The following is a 14752-nucleotide window of genomic DNA, read 5'->3' on the forward strand; positions in this document are numbered from 1 at the left end:
TTTTGTTTTGTTTTTTGAAACCCATGAACAGGAAAAAAATTTTTTTAAAAGGAAAAAAAAGAAATTGTCAAAGTGCATCATACATAGTACAAATAAGTGTAACTTCATTACATTTCTGTCTCAGCTATGTGCATGTGTGTTCTCGAACATAGTGTGCTGCCACACTAAACGTGCTTGTTGCTGTGAGTCACGGTTTCAAACATTTGAAAGCCATTTCTCTACAGGACTCACGCTATTCCTAATACTCTAAGAGTGTTTACTAAAGAAATTAATGAGTATGAAATATCCATGAATTACAACTTCAAAGGTTCAAATTTGAAAGAATATAAAGTATAATGCCTATTTGGACAAAAGTAAATGGATTCTGGCCTATGTAAAGCTGTTGGGGGAAGGGGTAGCAAAGAGGAATCTAAATATTTACTATTGTATTGAGATAGACTTTCTCCTCAATAAATAAAATGTGTTTATATTTAAGGAAGATTAAATCCCATTTTGACTAAGTTCAGTTTGGAAAACTTTTCTCATTCACTAAAAACAAGTCATGATTGCTAAGTTCTGCATCTTTAAAACACTTGATATAGGTATTTCCACAATTCATGAAAGGATTTTCAGAAACACCATGAAAGCCTTTGTTCAAGTTCTTTCTTTGCCCAAGATGCCTCTATGTCCTGCCAATACCCCACCCCCACCACATGTAAAAATTCCATTCATCTTCCGAGGCTTAGTTCAAAGGCCATCTTTTCCTTCGAAGCCTTTAAAAAAACACACATGCAACTCAATTTTTCCTCTTTCCCTCCTCCACCATGCGCCCCAGTCCTAAGTGCGCTTTTTCTCTCTTCTGGATCAAAAATGTTGAAAACTTCCTTTTTCACCCTTCTCATTCCCCTACTAGAAAATAACATACCAACCCGCAGTTTATTCACCTTTGTATTCCTACAGCAACCAGCACAAAGTCTTGTACTTAAGAGATGATCAATACATATTTGTTAAGTGAGTAAAACCAATGGTTAGCCTTTTAAAAGGAATGGTCATTCTTTTAAAGGCCCTAAGGAATGGCTTATATGCCCAGCAGCTGATCAGAAGCTGGTGGAAAGCAGGAAGAGCAGCAGGAATGGAGTGGGAGCCTGGGAAGAGGCCCTGTTCCTCTGGATATCGGCCCCTGCAAGCTGACTGAATCCCAAAATCTTCAGATATTCAACTCTACCGGTGAAGAGCTGCGGAGCAGGCGCAGAACAAGCGTCTTCCCGTGGTCCAAACTGTCCACTCTTGCTTCCAATCAGAAATAGGAAATGGAATTGGAAATGGAAATTTCTTCTCAACTCTAAGGTTTGTCTAGAAAGAAAAGCTGAAGCAGCTATCTGGAGGTAAAAAAAAACCTCCCTTGAAAAATAAGTATAGGTGTTTCTGAGTTGGGGAGGGAGGGTGTGTAAGGAGGCAGAAGAGATGGTTCTTGAATTATCAACTAACTGTCTATATTGATTATATTCAACAGTGCCAACCTTTTCTCTTCGTATTATCTATACAGTCATCTGGGGACACTTTCTGTGACCACTAGATTAAGCTAGCTCAGGTTCAAACCTACAGTCATAACTAACAAAGTGCAATATGTTTTATTGGAAAACAATGCCCACCAATTAGAAAAATATTGTTAGGGATTAAAATACTATTCTCTTTTCCATTAACCTATACCTCCCCCCACCCTCTACAAAGAAAAAAGTGTTTTTCAAAGATAAATTAAAGAAAGAAGTTTTGGGTGGTCTTTATTTTAATATTACATGTTTACTTTAAATATATATGTATTTATATAAATATATATTAAATTTAAATATATTTTAAATATATATGTTAATTCATATAAGGTAGGCATAATTTCCTACACTGCGGTATTTTGTTTTCACATTTTTAGGTTTAGATCAATATCATTCAGGGCTCTGACTTTTTCTTTCATATTTTAACAAAACCTTAATTTCCAGCCCATCAAAATTTTGTTTTGTGATTAATTTCAAAGCCGCCATCATAAACTGAGAGACATTTGCAGGACTGTAGAGAATGCACTGGGTTTGAAATCAGAAAACTGAGCTTTGCAATTAATGCCTAGTTGAATTTAGGTCCTCCTGTTCTAGACACATGACCCTGGGCAAATCATCGGAGCTTTCCCACTCTCAATCTCCCAATCTGTAAAATGGGAATAATTATAGTAGTTGCTTCCAAGGTTATTGAGAGGATTAAATAAATTTACAACATGAAATGTATTTTTTTATCTTCACCCAAGGACAGATTTTCATTGCTTTTAGAGAGAGAGGAAGAATGGGAGGAAGGGAGACAGAAAAACATTGATGGAAGAGAGAAGTATCAATTGGTTACCTCCTGCATGAGCCCCCAACCAGGGATGGGGGATCGAACTTGCAACCTAGGTATGTGCCCTGACCAGGAATTGAACCGGCAATCTTTCACTTATGGGACAACACTTCAACCAGTTGAGGCACACTGGCCAGGCAAACATATGATGTATTTAGAAGAGTTAACACGTAATAGATTCAGAGGAGTATGTGGTAAATGGTAAGTGTTCACTAACTGTCCATTTGCTTTATAGTCTCAGTAAAGCCACTTTACAGTTCAAAGCCACTACTTCCTTATTTATAAAATGGGACTATTACCACTTGCTACCTCTAAGATTGTTATGAGATTCAAATTAAAAAAAAAACAATAGATATGAAAACACCTGACCCACAAAAAGTACACAAATGTTAGTTACTTTGGATCACCTATAAGCTTAAAAGCAAACCATAAACTTAAAAACTTATAAGCATAAAAGTAAACCACAAAATTGAGTTAGAACATGCCATCCAAAAATTCATCTATGACTGAGAAAACGTCTATATTAAAATCCAAACTCAAGCAGTTTGGTTTATCTTTATCAGAAATATGTAAACTTTTGTAAAATGTAATTCTACATCTGTAAACTAGGAACACTCCCTCAAGTCAAGCCAAACTGTCCTACACTGTAAGCAAGACAGCCAACATGCTTTCATAACCCAAAAATAAGTTGATACATTACCTAAAATCTGATTTCATGTATAGCAACTTTTAAAAAATGGGTTTTTTTCACTTTATAATAGTAAGTATATTGTGGTTAATGTAAATTTCAGGTCAACTCAACAGACATTTATTGTGTAACTGTGCTCCAGGTAACTCACCTGGGAACTAAGGATGCGAAAGGAAACAGGCTCAAGGCCCTGTGCTGGAAAAGCCCACAGGTTACGGCTGATACTTTCAAAATATTACCCAGAAATCATTAGGGGGCTTCCGTTTGAGACAGCAGGCTGACAAGCAGCATGAAAATATGACAAAACAGTAAGTTCTTCCCTTTGACTGAAAACCTGCCTTTAAAAGCAAATGTCATTTTTGAGGCACAGTTTCTACCTAGAAACCTATTGAATTTGTGCTAGAAACCAACATTCCTAAATGTAAATCTGTAAAATAATAGGTATCTGTAAATGAAAGGCTGAAATATCCCTGGGAGCAACAACACAGTAATTAGCAACTTTTATAGAGTAATAACATGTTTCATATTCTTTCTATACTGGCTCTTTGAAGTTCCCAATTTTCCACAGTGTAACATATAAAAGTTTTATTACATTAGGGCCCATCCTCATGTGTTTTATAAGAAACTGCTCCATAATGCGCTAGCTTTGTGTCAAATTTGTGACACCTGGCTTTAGAAAGATAAAAAGTCACTACAAACGTAAATCACTGAAAATATACATACATCCACATATCATCTCGACAATCTATGATTTATAAATCATAGAGCAGTTTAGCTTTAAAACTGCACTTTGAATATTCATGTGCACACCACTTGGAGTTGAAGACATGTGAACTCCTTACGGAATTAACCGCCCCCCCCCAAAAAAAAGCTCAGCTCTACAATAAGCGATTACCAGAGGCAGATCACAGTGCAGTTAATATGCTTGTTTCAGCAGATGTTCATTCCCGTAAATATTAAACAGAACACAAGTTCCTCCAGGAATAATGTGCAGGCGGTAATGTTACCACCTGAACGGGACTAGTTGGAAACATTAGGCGATGGCGGGGGTTGGGGGGGGGGGGCAGTTAGAAGGATGTAGAAGCAGCCAATGAGATTTTTAGAACACCCGCAACCGGAATTAAACTGCTTCAAGCAGCTCCTCAATGTGAGAACCCGGGCACTGAAGCCGGAGGGCTTCCAGGCCACCGGCACCCTGGGCGTTGAGTCGCGAACCGGGCAGAAAGGGCTGCGCGCGGCGCGGGTGGGTTGAGTGGGTAACAGGAGGAGGAGGACTGTGCAGAGGTGTGCAGAAAGGGCCCAAAGGAATTGTGAACCTCGAGGAAATGAGTGTCCCTGGGCCAAGGCCTCTTGAATTCCCACACGGTGAAACACTCGCCCCATGCGCTGGGGCTCACTACCATCTCGGGTGGGAGTGGGTGGGAAGGGCAGAAAGCACGCAGCGGCCAAGACCCTGCGCGGACAGGCAGTGGCTGAAGCATCCTCTAAGGGCACTTTGCTGCAGCCCCAACTCCAGGGGGTCGCTGGTGTGAACCCGATGCTCTCGGAGAAGAGGGAAGGGGTTCAGCGGAGGGAAGGAAGGAGAGAGGTTAGGGTATCGAAGAAGGGTGGGTCCGGACACTATTGACACGTTCTAGAAATCGGTTCTCTTTTTCTTTCCATGGCTGCGCTCTGCCCCTGGCTCCCCAGATCATCAGCCCTGGGCTGGGGCGGGCAGCACTGGGGAGAGGAGACTGGAAAGGGGGCAAGAAAACCAGCAGGCGGCCGCGCATCCACCCGGTAAGGCAGGAAGAAGCGGGCGCGGCGGGCGCCCGGACCCACCCCACCCCCACAGCGCAGCCCCCGGCCCAGGTGAGGCTCCGGCCGAATCCTCGTCGCTCCCGCCCGCCCTGGCGGCCCGCGCGGGGACTCACCACAGCGACTCGAGGTCCCATTCCTGGAGCAGAGCTAAGTCAAAGCTGTCCATGGTGGGAGGTGTCGGTGTCAGTGCTGCCGCCGCTGCCGAGGCTCGGGCCGCCCGCGCGCTGCAACGAAAAACGGCGCTCAAGGTGCATCCCAGCCGCGCCGGGGCCGCCGCCGTCGCCGCCCGTCCCCCTCATCACCCCCCTACCTCGGTCGGGCTCCCCCCGCCCCCGCCCCCGACGCGCGCCGGCTGGGCAGCAGCGGCCACACTCACCCGCTCGCCGGCTCCCGCGCAGGCACACTCGGGAGAGCCGCTAGCTCGCCGCGCCGCCGCGCCGCCGCGCCTGCCCCTCCTCCTCCCCGCCCCGCCGCGGCCCGGCCCGCTGCCCCCTCCGCCGCGCTCCGCGCCGCCCGCCGCCTCTTTCTCCTCAGGGAGGCGCGTGTGCGCGGGCGAGGCCCAGGCGCGCGCACCCGGAGCCCCGCGCCGCGCCCGCCCGCGCGCCCTTGCGCTCCCCGCGCGGCCCCTTGGGGTCCCGCGGCACCCGCAGGCCGTGCCGCTCGGCTCCCTGCACCCCTGGCGCCCGCCGGACCCTCGGCAGTTCCGGGACGCCTACGGCGGCCCTGCCAGTGTGTCGGAGGGTCAAGCTGCGGCGCCGGGCGGGGGATGCTGAGCGGGCTGCCTGGCGCACCTACTGCCACCCACCCCGGCCCGCCAGCTCCTCCGAGTCTGCAAGCTCTTGTTTTGGGCCCAGGATCCACTTTGACCCTGCCGGGCTCTCTCGAAGCGGGGAGGCTGCAGACCTGGAGTCTGTGCCGGGAAATTCGGGACCGCCCCAGGCCCGTGAGAGTTAACTGTGCCGCCTCCAGCAGCGCCGTAAACAAACCGTTTAAAATATCTGGAGTCAGTAAGTTAAGGGAAATTAATGAGAAGCGTGAGGATAGCTCTCTTGGCTGGACCTGCAGTTTGGCCTGCAGTGGGGGTCCCACCATGCACCAGCTGGCTAGTCCCTGGAAGCCAAGTTACCCCCTTTTCATTTCTTGCAGGAAAGGGGGCAGGCCTCTGAGTGTAGACTGCAAACTTCCTGCCCCATCTCCAATCTGGAGTGTCGTCTGTCAGCTGTAAGGGTGATAGAGTGCCATTGTGCCTCTCCCCAGAATCAAGTCCCGATTATTGCTTCCTTTATTTTAAAGAACATTTTCCCCTTCCTGACTTTTATAGACATGCTGAGAAGCCCACGTCTAGATGTTTTTCTCCAAAACCAGGAATCCTACTCAGTCTCCCAACCCTCCTCGTCCTCTTGGACACAGCTCTGGGATCCCCACTCAGGATTCCAGAGATTTCCGGAGAAGACAATACAAAGCAATGTAGTTAGGTCCCACCTCTGGCCCCATACTCCCACTCCCTGCCATGGAGAGGCCTTTCTGGCACTCTCCCCTTTGTTCTTTCTCAACTAGAAGACCCACTGACTGGAGTCCCTGGAACTCTAGACCCTTGGGTAGACAGCACAGGATCCCTCTAGGGTCAAGCCTGAGAGTCACCCTCTCACCTCTGCGACCTGTGAATGAGAATTAACAAACGAAGTCTGGCGAGCAAGCAGGGGAAAAAAAGACCAATGAGAATTACTTCCCATTTGGAATTGTATGACAAAATGTTCATCCCCCTTTTTCCTCCAGCTCTGAAGTAGTCCTTCCTTTATTAGCATCCATAATTAATGTGCAAAATGCAAAACAAATTCAGGCAGAGTGAGTGTCCACATAGTTTGAGAAAACAAAACTGTTATTTCACAGGCTGACAACACCGGTCCCTAAAAGCCTCACTCATTAGTTGAAGGTAGTACCAAGGCCACAGGAGAACAAAGAGACCCTGAATACAGGAGAAAGTACAGGTGAGAAGGGCTGTCTTCCCAAATCCCAGTCCACAGTGTATTTAAAGGGAAGAAAAAAGTCTGTCTTCCTAATAACTCCTTAGCATACGCCTTTGCTGGAAATATTTGCTCTGGCAAAAGTGAGATACCTCAGCCATCCAGACAGCATTCCCAGGAACAAAGGATGGGGGGGGAGGAGAAGAGGAGGGAACGGCCCCTCTCTGGAAGAACTGCAAGTTCCACAGCCTGGACAAGGAATACATCCTGTCCCTGTGCTGGGGGCCGCAGCCGGGAAGCTGCCAGAAAGCAGACCTCCCACCCCTTGCAGAGATCTGGCTCTCCTTCCCTTCCCACCACATCTGTTTATACAAAGGAGGGCTGCTGAAGGACAAACAGAACCATGTTTACTGGGAGTCCCATCCAGAGCTCGAAGCTCAAGATACAGATTTGCCTTCACCATGGAGGCTGAAGATAATAAATACATGGTCCCAGAAAGGGAAAAAGAAAGCACTAGGGTATATGGAGCTATCGAAGCAGTTTACTCCAAAGGGAGATTTATATTTGAATTTAAACACTGCGCTTTATGTTAATACATGAGTGTAGTTGAATCTAAAGCAATTTCACCATGGGTATTTACATTTTTTCTTATCAGAAATAGCTCATATTTTCTGTTTGGGGCATCTAGCCTGGGGGAAGTTGCATTACTACTTTTATTTCCATTGTATTTTTGTGTGTGTGTAGAATGTCCAGTTGGAGAATAAGGGCATTTGAAGAAACCCAAATAGTTGCAGATACTATTTTTACTAAGGTGTCATGGAAGTAAGTCTTAACGAGTAGTATTTACAAGTAAAATGTAAAAATAGTTAATTAGAGCCTTAATAAGGAGATCTGCTATCATTTATTGTCATTAATCTGGTTTATTAAGATGGTCTCCTTATTCTCTATCCCCTATGTACCTGTACCAAAACAATCATTTAATTTAGTAAAAGGCGAAAGATTTATGCGATCTGAAGAGAAACCAGAGTATACAATCATTTAATTTAGTTGTCAAATTTTAAATTCTTAATACAAAGCAAAAAAGGGCTTGAGCTTTAGTTAAAAATAAAAATAAATGCTGGTGTTTCCTATAAAGTTGATGTAGCATCTGTGCACCTAAGACCTTGAGACTTGAGGGATTTTCTCCTGAGATAGATCCAGCAGTTCTACCAATGCAGAATGAAACCACAGTTCCTGAGAGCTGTGGGGGAGGCATTTCAGTGAGAGGAGCTGCTGGCTTCCTGGCCAGGTCTATTTGTTTAGGCAAAATCTATGAAAAAAGGAACTAAGGAATGAATCCGGCTGGGATTGGGGCACACTTACAAGTGCACTTAGCAAGGGCTCCACTCATATCCCCCCATCTGGAATGGGAAGCCTCCTAAGTAGACCCAGAAGCCAATCCGTGGCATCCAACTAAGATCTCCCTTTGGCTATGAATGGATAGAAGAAAGAACTTCCATGGCCTTATTAATTCCTTATTCTGAAGACATGGCTGCAACTCAGAGGCCACCTTTGTGACCACGTGGGAACTTTCCTTTTATAATCTCCCCATTCCCCTAGAAAAAGATGCTTGGCTGAAAGCCAGCTGTGCAGGTGGTCTGGATGGAAGGTGACGGGAGCCTCTGTTCTACCTTCCTCTGCAGGGTTTGTCACTGCACCTTCTCTCCTGTTCCAGCCAGGCTGCAGACCCACAGGCTGTCTGTTCCTCCTTCCAGGGGCTTCTTGGGTGTTTGTAACTATATCTATGGATCGCAGAATAAACTCTCAAGGTTTTCTGCTTGCAAATTACCTGCTAATACGTCAAGCCCAGGATGGCTTGGGTTTTAATCCACCTAGGAGTTCTCGTGTCTTTAGGTCTTTGCCTCACCACTGAGATCGAGGCGCTTTTCTGTGTCTATTTTTTTCATCATTCACCCGGTCCCGAGCAGATGGTGTGGCTGTGCTGGCTGTCATCACTCCTCCTATGTTTCCATGGAAACATGGGGCATAGGGACCATCTCTGCCTTGGGCTCTCTGACAGTATCCTCTGGCAGAGAACTTCAGCACTCTGGGCCCCTCCTCCTTGTCTGCCCACATCCTGGAGAGTTTGAGAATGTTCCTTGGCCCAAGCCAGGGTCATTTCAGAGACCATTTGCACACACTTCCCACAAATGGTTGTGATCCGGCCTGAAAAGGGAGGGAAAGGGATGGGGGACCAGTACCCACATCACATGGCTGAGGCCCATTTGCAGCAGTGGCTTATTTGGACTATTTGCCCCTCAGCCAGCTTCCATAATGGCTGATTATTGCCCAGATGTCAAAAGAGATGATTCTAAGGTTGCATGTGCTCATCAGGCAACAGATATTTAACGAGTGAAGTGTGTTACTAGCGTTTTACACCTTACTGACATTCTACCATTCACAATGTGCATTTCTTTTTATTTGTTTTAACAAAACCAGGTATTCCCAACAAATGCACCTTCCTCGAAGTTTCTAACACCCTCCTGCCTATATAATTCAGTTCTATAGACACTAAGGCATTAATTAGATTCAGGAGCCCATGGAAACGGCAGAACTGGGCAAGGTCAGAGGCCAGGCAGGGCAGAGAAAAGAGCGAAGAAAATGACTCTCGGGAGAGGGTAAAAAAAGTGGAGGGAAATTTTCCATGCCATTCAAGTAGCAGACAAGACAAAGATAATTTCAAAATATGGTCAACTACCATAACATTTTTGAGAGAATTAAAGTATTGTCCAATTAAAGAGTTAGTTTTTTAAGTTGCTCTGGCAGAAGAATTCCATGCACTATGTCTTTGATGGTAGTTGCTCCTTATGCTGCTGGTACAAAAGACTAGTATGTGAAGCTCACTGCATTTTTAAAAAGCACAAGAACCAAAGCAGGCACAGGTACTGAAGATGAAAATTCAGGCTGCAAAGATACAGGCTATTCACAAAAGTAGATAGAAAAGTATTTCCTATTGTTGACCATGTATTTTGTGTGATAGTGATTTACTTGTAGGATAATTCCATTATTTGTGATGTGAGAAGATTCCCTAGTTCTTTTAACAAGAACCAAACATCTGCTTAAAAATACCCCCACTGGCTCTTTCTTGTGCTTCTTCAAGATGTGTACTGGCTATCATGCAAGACTCAAAGACTCTGAACCTATTACAAATAGGAGATAACAAGTCTTAATGATAGCAAACATTCCTATGTTATGATGTACTGGGTACTGTTCTAACTATCCACTCTATTTATTCTTCCTGAAACCATATGAGTTGTGTTACCATTGTTCTTATCCTACAGGTGAGTAAACTAAGGAACAGATAAGTATCGACATCCAAAGCAGGCAGATTAGGCACCGGATCTAGAAGCCACAATGCCATACTACCTCCTATGACTTTTGCTTTAATTATCTACAGCACCGGATCATCCCCATGCCTGTGAGTATTTATATAATGAATGTAATACAAACCTAATCAGAAGGCAAGGGAGAGGCCTCTGCCTCTGCTTCCTCTGGTTTTGACCCCAGATCACTGCCATACCACACCTGAAGTAAGGCACTCATTCTGTCCAGTCTCAGTGTCCTCTTTTGCAACATGAGAAGGCTGGGTTGGACATTCTTTGTCTCTGTCAATTCTAAAATGTTAGAATTCTGTTTTCAGTTGCTCCTCCTGAGTGCTGCCGAACAGAAATCCCTGGAGTATGTCAAGAGAGCCATAAATCTTTCCTTGTTTAAAGGTGGGAGCTCCTCCTTGCCTTAAATAAATCTCAAGGTGTTGGTCTGTTCCAAACAGGAGTGATTACTGTTCTGTTAAGTGTCAATAGCCAACAAGACCCAAGTCTCCAAGAGAAGGACACTTAGCTTAGGTCTGGGAGGAAATGTGGGCAAAAGTCAAAACATAACTGTGAGTGTCAGAGTCTTCTCCGTGGCACCAGAGAGTATGTGAGCACGGAGCTAATGATCTTCGTGAAGCCCTCACATGACACTGAAGTTCAAAGTGGACCAACTATGACTCACAGCCTACAGACAAAGAATTTCATAATTATATTTTGATGAGTTAAACATTGGTGGACAAAGGGAAGCAGTGTAAGATCCTGACAAGGTCTTTCATGCAGAGGCATCTCCTGCAGCTCAAAGTCCATGGTGGAGGCCCTCCAGTCCAGACAAAGAAGAAACAGCAGGCAGAACCTACCTCTTTGGGAGCTTGAGACAAACATGGGATGGCAGTCATGCCTGGTTGCCTACCCAACACCCACTCACCCTCTTTACTAACAAAACTTAAGTTTGGTTTGGGGAAGTAATAACCCCAGCTGAAATAACTGTATTTCCAAGTTTCTATTATATAACTTCAGTTCAACAAGAATTGAACATGTGATACAGCTTGATTCAAAGAGACATAAGCTTAAGACAGCTGGAATTTCCTGGAAAGTTTTGCTTTCCTAGAATAGGCACTGTCCCTTCCTCTAGGTCACTTCCTTATTTCTGTCCAGAATGCAACTGGTGCTCTGAGGTAGGGCGGCCATCTGGGACCATGAGAGCAAAACTCACAGACTAAAGTTGGCCCATGTGAAGTTAAAAGGAGGCTACATCCTTGATGGTTTCCTCATACAGTTGTTCCATCTTTGAACCGCCAATCTAGCTCTGGACTTTTGGGGACAAAACAAGACCCAGTCTGACTGAACTACTATAGTTGTGTCTCAGTTATTACTGATAGAGAAGTCATGATCCTTCCAGTGTGCCCTGTACACTGCCACAGTAAGGTCTACCAGATGTCCCAGCTTATGTGCTCCTGCAAGAGGAGTAGCTGTAATTTGGAATAGCTTGTGTTTGTCTTTTTAAATATAATCTTGCCCTCTGGGTTCACTTCAATTAAGAAACCCATGTTGGATTGTTTGAAGACTGATTAATGTGGCTCCAGCATTTTTAAATATTTCATATTAATAATTGTTTCTTTATTTTCAATTACTTATTAACTGAAGTTACTCTTACGTTCTCACAGGGATACTAGAAGATCTGATTTCTAGAAAAGAGTGCAGGAATAATAATAGTCTGCCTTTCTTGTGTCTGCCACATACACAAAAATATGCATGTTTTAGACCCTGTCATTGTTTCTATCCATAGACTAATTACCACTGTGTGAAGCTGATTTACTTCAAAAGGAGTTTAGAAAAACAATTCATTAAGTACAGTATTTTGAAATATAAACTGTACTATAGGATTACAACCCTATAATAAAATTACAGAAGCTTAAAAGTCAAGAGAAACCATAGAGGCTTTCTACCTAACTTTCTCAATGAAAGAATTCCCTCACTATCAGCCCTGGTATGTTTGGCCTAAACATGAACATTCTAATGGTGGGCAGCTCACTTTTTCAAAAAGTTTCCTATTCCATTTTTAAGGAGTTCAGCTCTGACAGAAACAACATTTATCCTTATATTTATGAATCCCAAATCGCTCTCCCTATCATTTCTTAGCATATGACTAGCTCATAGCATAGCACTCTGTTAGTGCTAAGTTTCACCAAATTCCTTCACTCAGTCCTCCATATATTGAGATTCATGGCCTCAAGAAATTTCCTTAGCACTTTTGGCAAAGGACATTCTTTCTGCAGTTGGGAATACTATGTAGAGAAGAGGAGTCTGTTTCTCCAAAAGAACACATGGACAGGAGAATGAGAGAAACTCTGAATTCTTCCAACAAGAAGTTGGTTTCTTGGGAAAAGGGAGATTCACAAAGAACTTGGAGCTGGCCACAAGAAGGAATGTGCCCACCACAAGATAGGGAGGCAGGTAACTCCTCAAATGAAGAGATCGCCCTGCTGGTTCTCAAGGAAGAAGCCAGACAGAGGAAGGTAGAAAGTGGGGACCCAGACCATGATAAGAGGAGGAGCATGAGGACAGGATGGAGTCCTGATTAGAGCTCCGAGTCCAAGAGTCAGCCTCTTCCCCCATTAGAGAAATACAATGACTCTTTGAGGGGTGGTCCCCAGTGTTCTTCCCAGGATCCCACTCTCCTGTGGTGCTTATTATAATTCCACATACTTGGCACAGACAGTTACATTTTTATGAAGTTAGCATTACTTTCTGTCATTCTCTAGACAACAATATGCGATTTATTGCAACATAAAGGAAACGTCATCCTCTTGAGTGAATGTCAGCCCAGATTCCCATGCTGTCATCCTCTCGTCCTGCTTTGAAGAACACAATGTCAAATCAGGGGTGAAGTAATTTAGGGTACCTGTCCAAGCCCACGTCTAATTAGAGTCAGGCCCCAAGAGGAAAATCTCAATGATCACATAGATAATTTCAGGGGTTTTTTTTCTGAACAAACATTATTGAGCACCTTGTATATGCTAATGAGTGGGTTAAGAAATAAAGAGAGAGTGAGAAGTCAAAAAAAGTTAAAAAAGCTCACAGTCTGGAAGATAACGCACACATATCTTGATTCACTTACTCATTCTTGAGTTTAACAAATATTTATTGAGCCAGTTATATGCTCAGAACTTTGCTAGGCACTTAGGTTAACATCCTAAGTGAAACAGACACAGTCTCAGGGAGGGGGGGCACCAACTATGTTATGTGATTAGTGCTATGACAAGGGAAATGCAAGTACTCAGGGAGATATTTCAGGAGGAATGACTGACTAGTATTCCAAGTAAAGAACTGAATTATCCAGAGCAAAGTGGGTTTGAGAAAACGGAAGAAAAGAACAAAGTTTGCATGCTGTCCTGTTGCCTGCTCGGGCAGAGGTGTGGCTGCAAAGCCATGCATGCAAGAGTCAGTGGACAATGACTTCTGCCCTGACGTACTCTTCATACAGAAGATGACATTTAGGTTGGGTTTTTAGGTCTAAAAAGATGAAAGTCAAAGGTAGAGTCAGTGGCAGTGATGGACGAGCTTTGCGTGTAGAAGGAAAAGCACATGAGAGAGCACAGAGGTGAGAAGTATATCATGTTCTAGAAACAGAAAAGTGTCTATGTGGTCAAAGTGTTGCATCTGGGGTTGAGGGGTGTGGAAGTCATCCAGGGTTCAGGGTGGGACAGAATGAAGGGTAAGGGAAAAGGAGCCAAGGCCAGGGTAAGAGGTTGGGGACAGGTGTGAAGAACCCTGTTTGCTGTTGTGAAAACATCTAAAGTGAGCAGGAAATGAGCATCAGAGATTCAGGAGAGCAGCAAGTGAATACCCAGCTGCCAAGCCCAAGGGCACTACTGAATTGAAAAGAGGAAACGGTTTCTGAGAAACCAGAGAAAGTACTTCACAGAGCACTCAGCTCAGAGGTTTTTTCTTTTTTGGTTGTAAAATCCAGCAAGATTGTAACCCCACCTCCCTCAGCACGGGTGGCCACCATCATTTGAATGGTCCACAGAAAATGAAAATGTGTAGTCCCCTGTGTATAAATTATCAAGATTTTCAACCTGATGGCAGCAGAGCATTAAATCAAGCACAGGACCCTTCCAAGTGTGGGGCCCCATGTGACCGTATAGGTCACACATCCATAAAGCTTGGCTGCTAAGGTGTTTGTGCCACAGGGCACCTTTTCACTAACAGGGTGACTGTTAGTGAAACATCGTCCAAGGACTGGTTGAACAGCATGTGTAGAACACAGCATTGCACTCCTATGGCCTGCACCACACAGATACCCCCTGCAATTGAGTTTGTTGCAAAATTGTATTGAAAATAGACAACAGAGGAAGACAATTCAAACCCTGCACAGCTGTATGTGTGGGGTGAATTTTTTCAATTACTGTAAGTAGTACTTTCAATCTTTGTCTCCTCTTTCTGTAAGAGCAAGTCCTCGATAAACTTCTGTTTGCTAGGCAAGGTGATGATGGAGATGTAGGTTAGGGAAACTAAGAGAAGGGGAAAACTATTCTGCAAAATAGAAAAATAAATAAAAACAGGAGTACAGGAAGAAGTGAAGAGTT

The 14752-nt window shown here is 44.4% G+C and overlaps 1 protein-coding gene across 5 annotated transcripts in view; it reads right to left on the reverse strand.

The window, feature by feature from the left end:
• AFF3 (ALF transcription elongation factor 3) overlaps window positions 1–14752 on the reverse strand; it is a 593859-nt gene that overhangs the window by 549777 nt on the left and 29330 nt on the right. For 3 of the 5 annotated variants that reach the window (XM_053664619.1, XM_053664618.1, XM_053664616.1), the window contains exons 1-2: window positions 5652–5727; window positions 4960–5070 (exon numbers count right to left, since the gene is read on the reverse strand). In XM_053664619.1, the coding sequence (XP_053520594.1) occupies window positions 4960–5012 (53 nt within the window). In that variant the 5' untranslated portion in view covers window positions 5013–5070; window positions 5652–5727. Of the gene's footprint in view, window positions 1–4959; window positions 5071–5222; window positions 5287–5651; window positions 5728–14752 lie in introns of those variants that run through there. The other 2 variants (XM_053664617.1, XM_053664620.1) reach the window with 2 other exon arrangements.

The sequence above is a fragment of the Artibeus jamaicensis genome, unplaced genomic scaffold, assembly GCF_021234435.1.
Source record: "Artibeus jamaicensis isolate MK-2021 breed Jamaican fruit bat unplaced genomic scaffold, CSHL_Jam_final contig_384, whole genome shotgun sequence".
Taxonomy (NCBI): domain Eukaryota; kingdom Metazoa; phylum Chordata; class Mammalia; order Chiroptera; family Phyllostomidae; genus Artibeus; species Artibeus jamaicensis.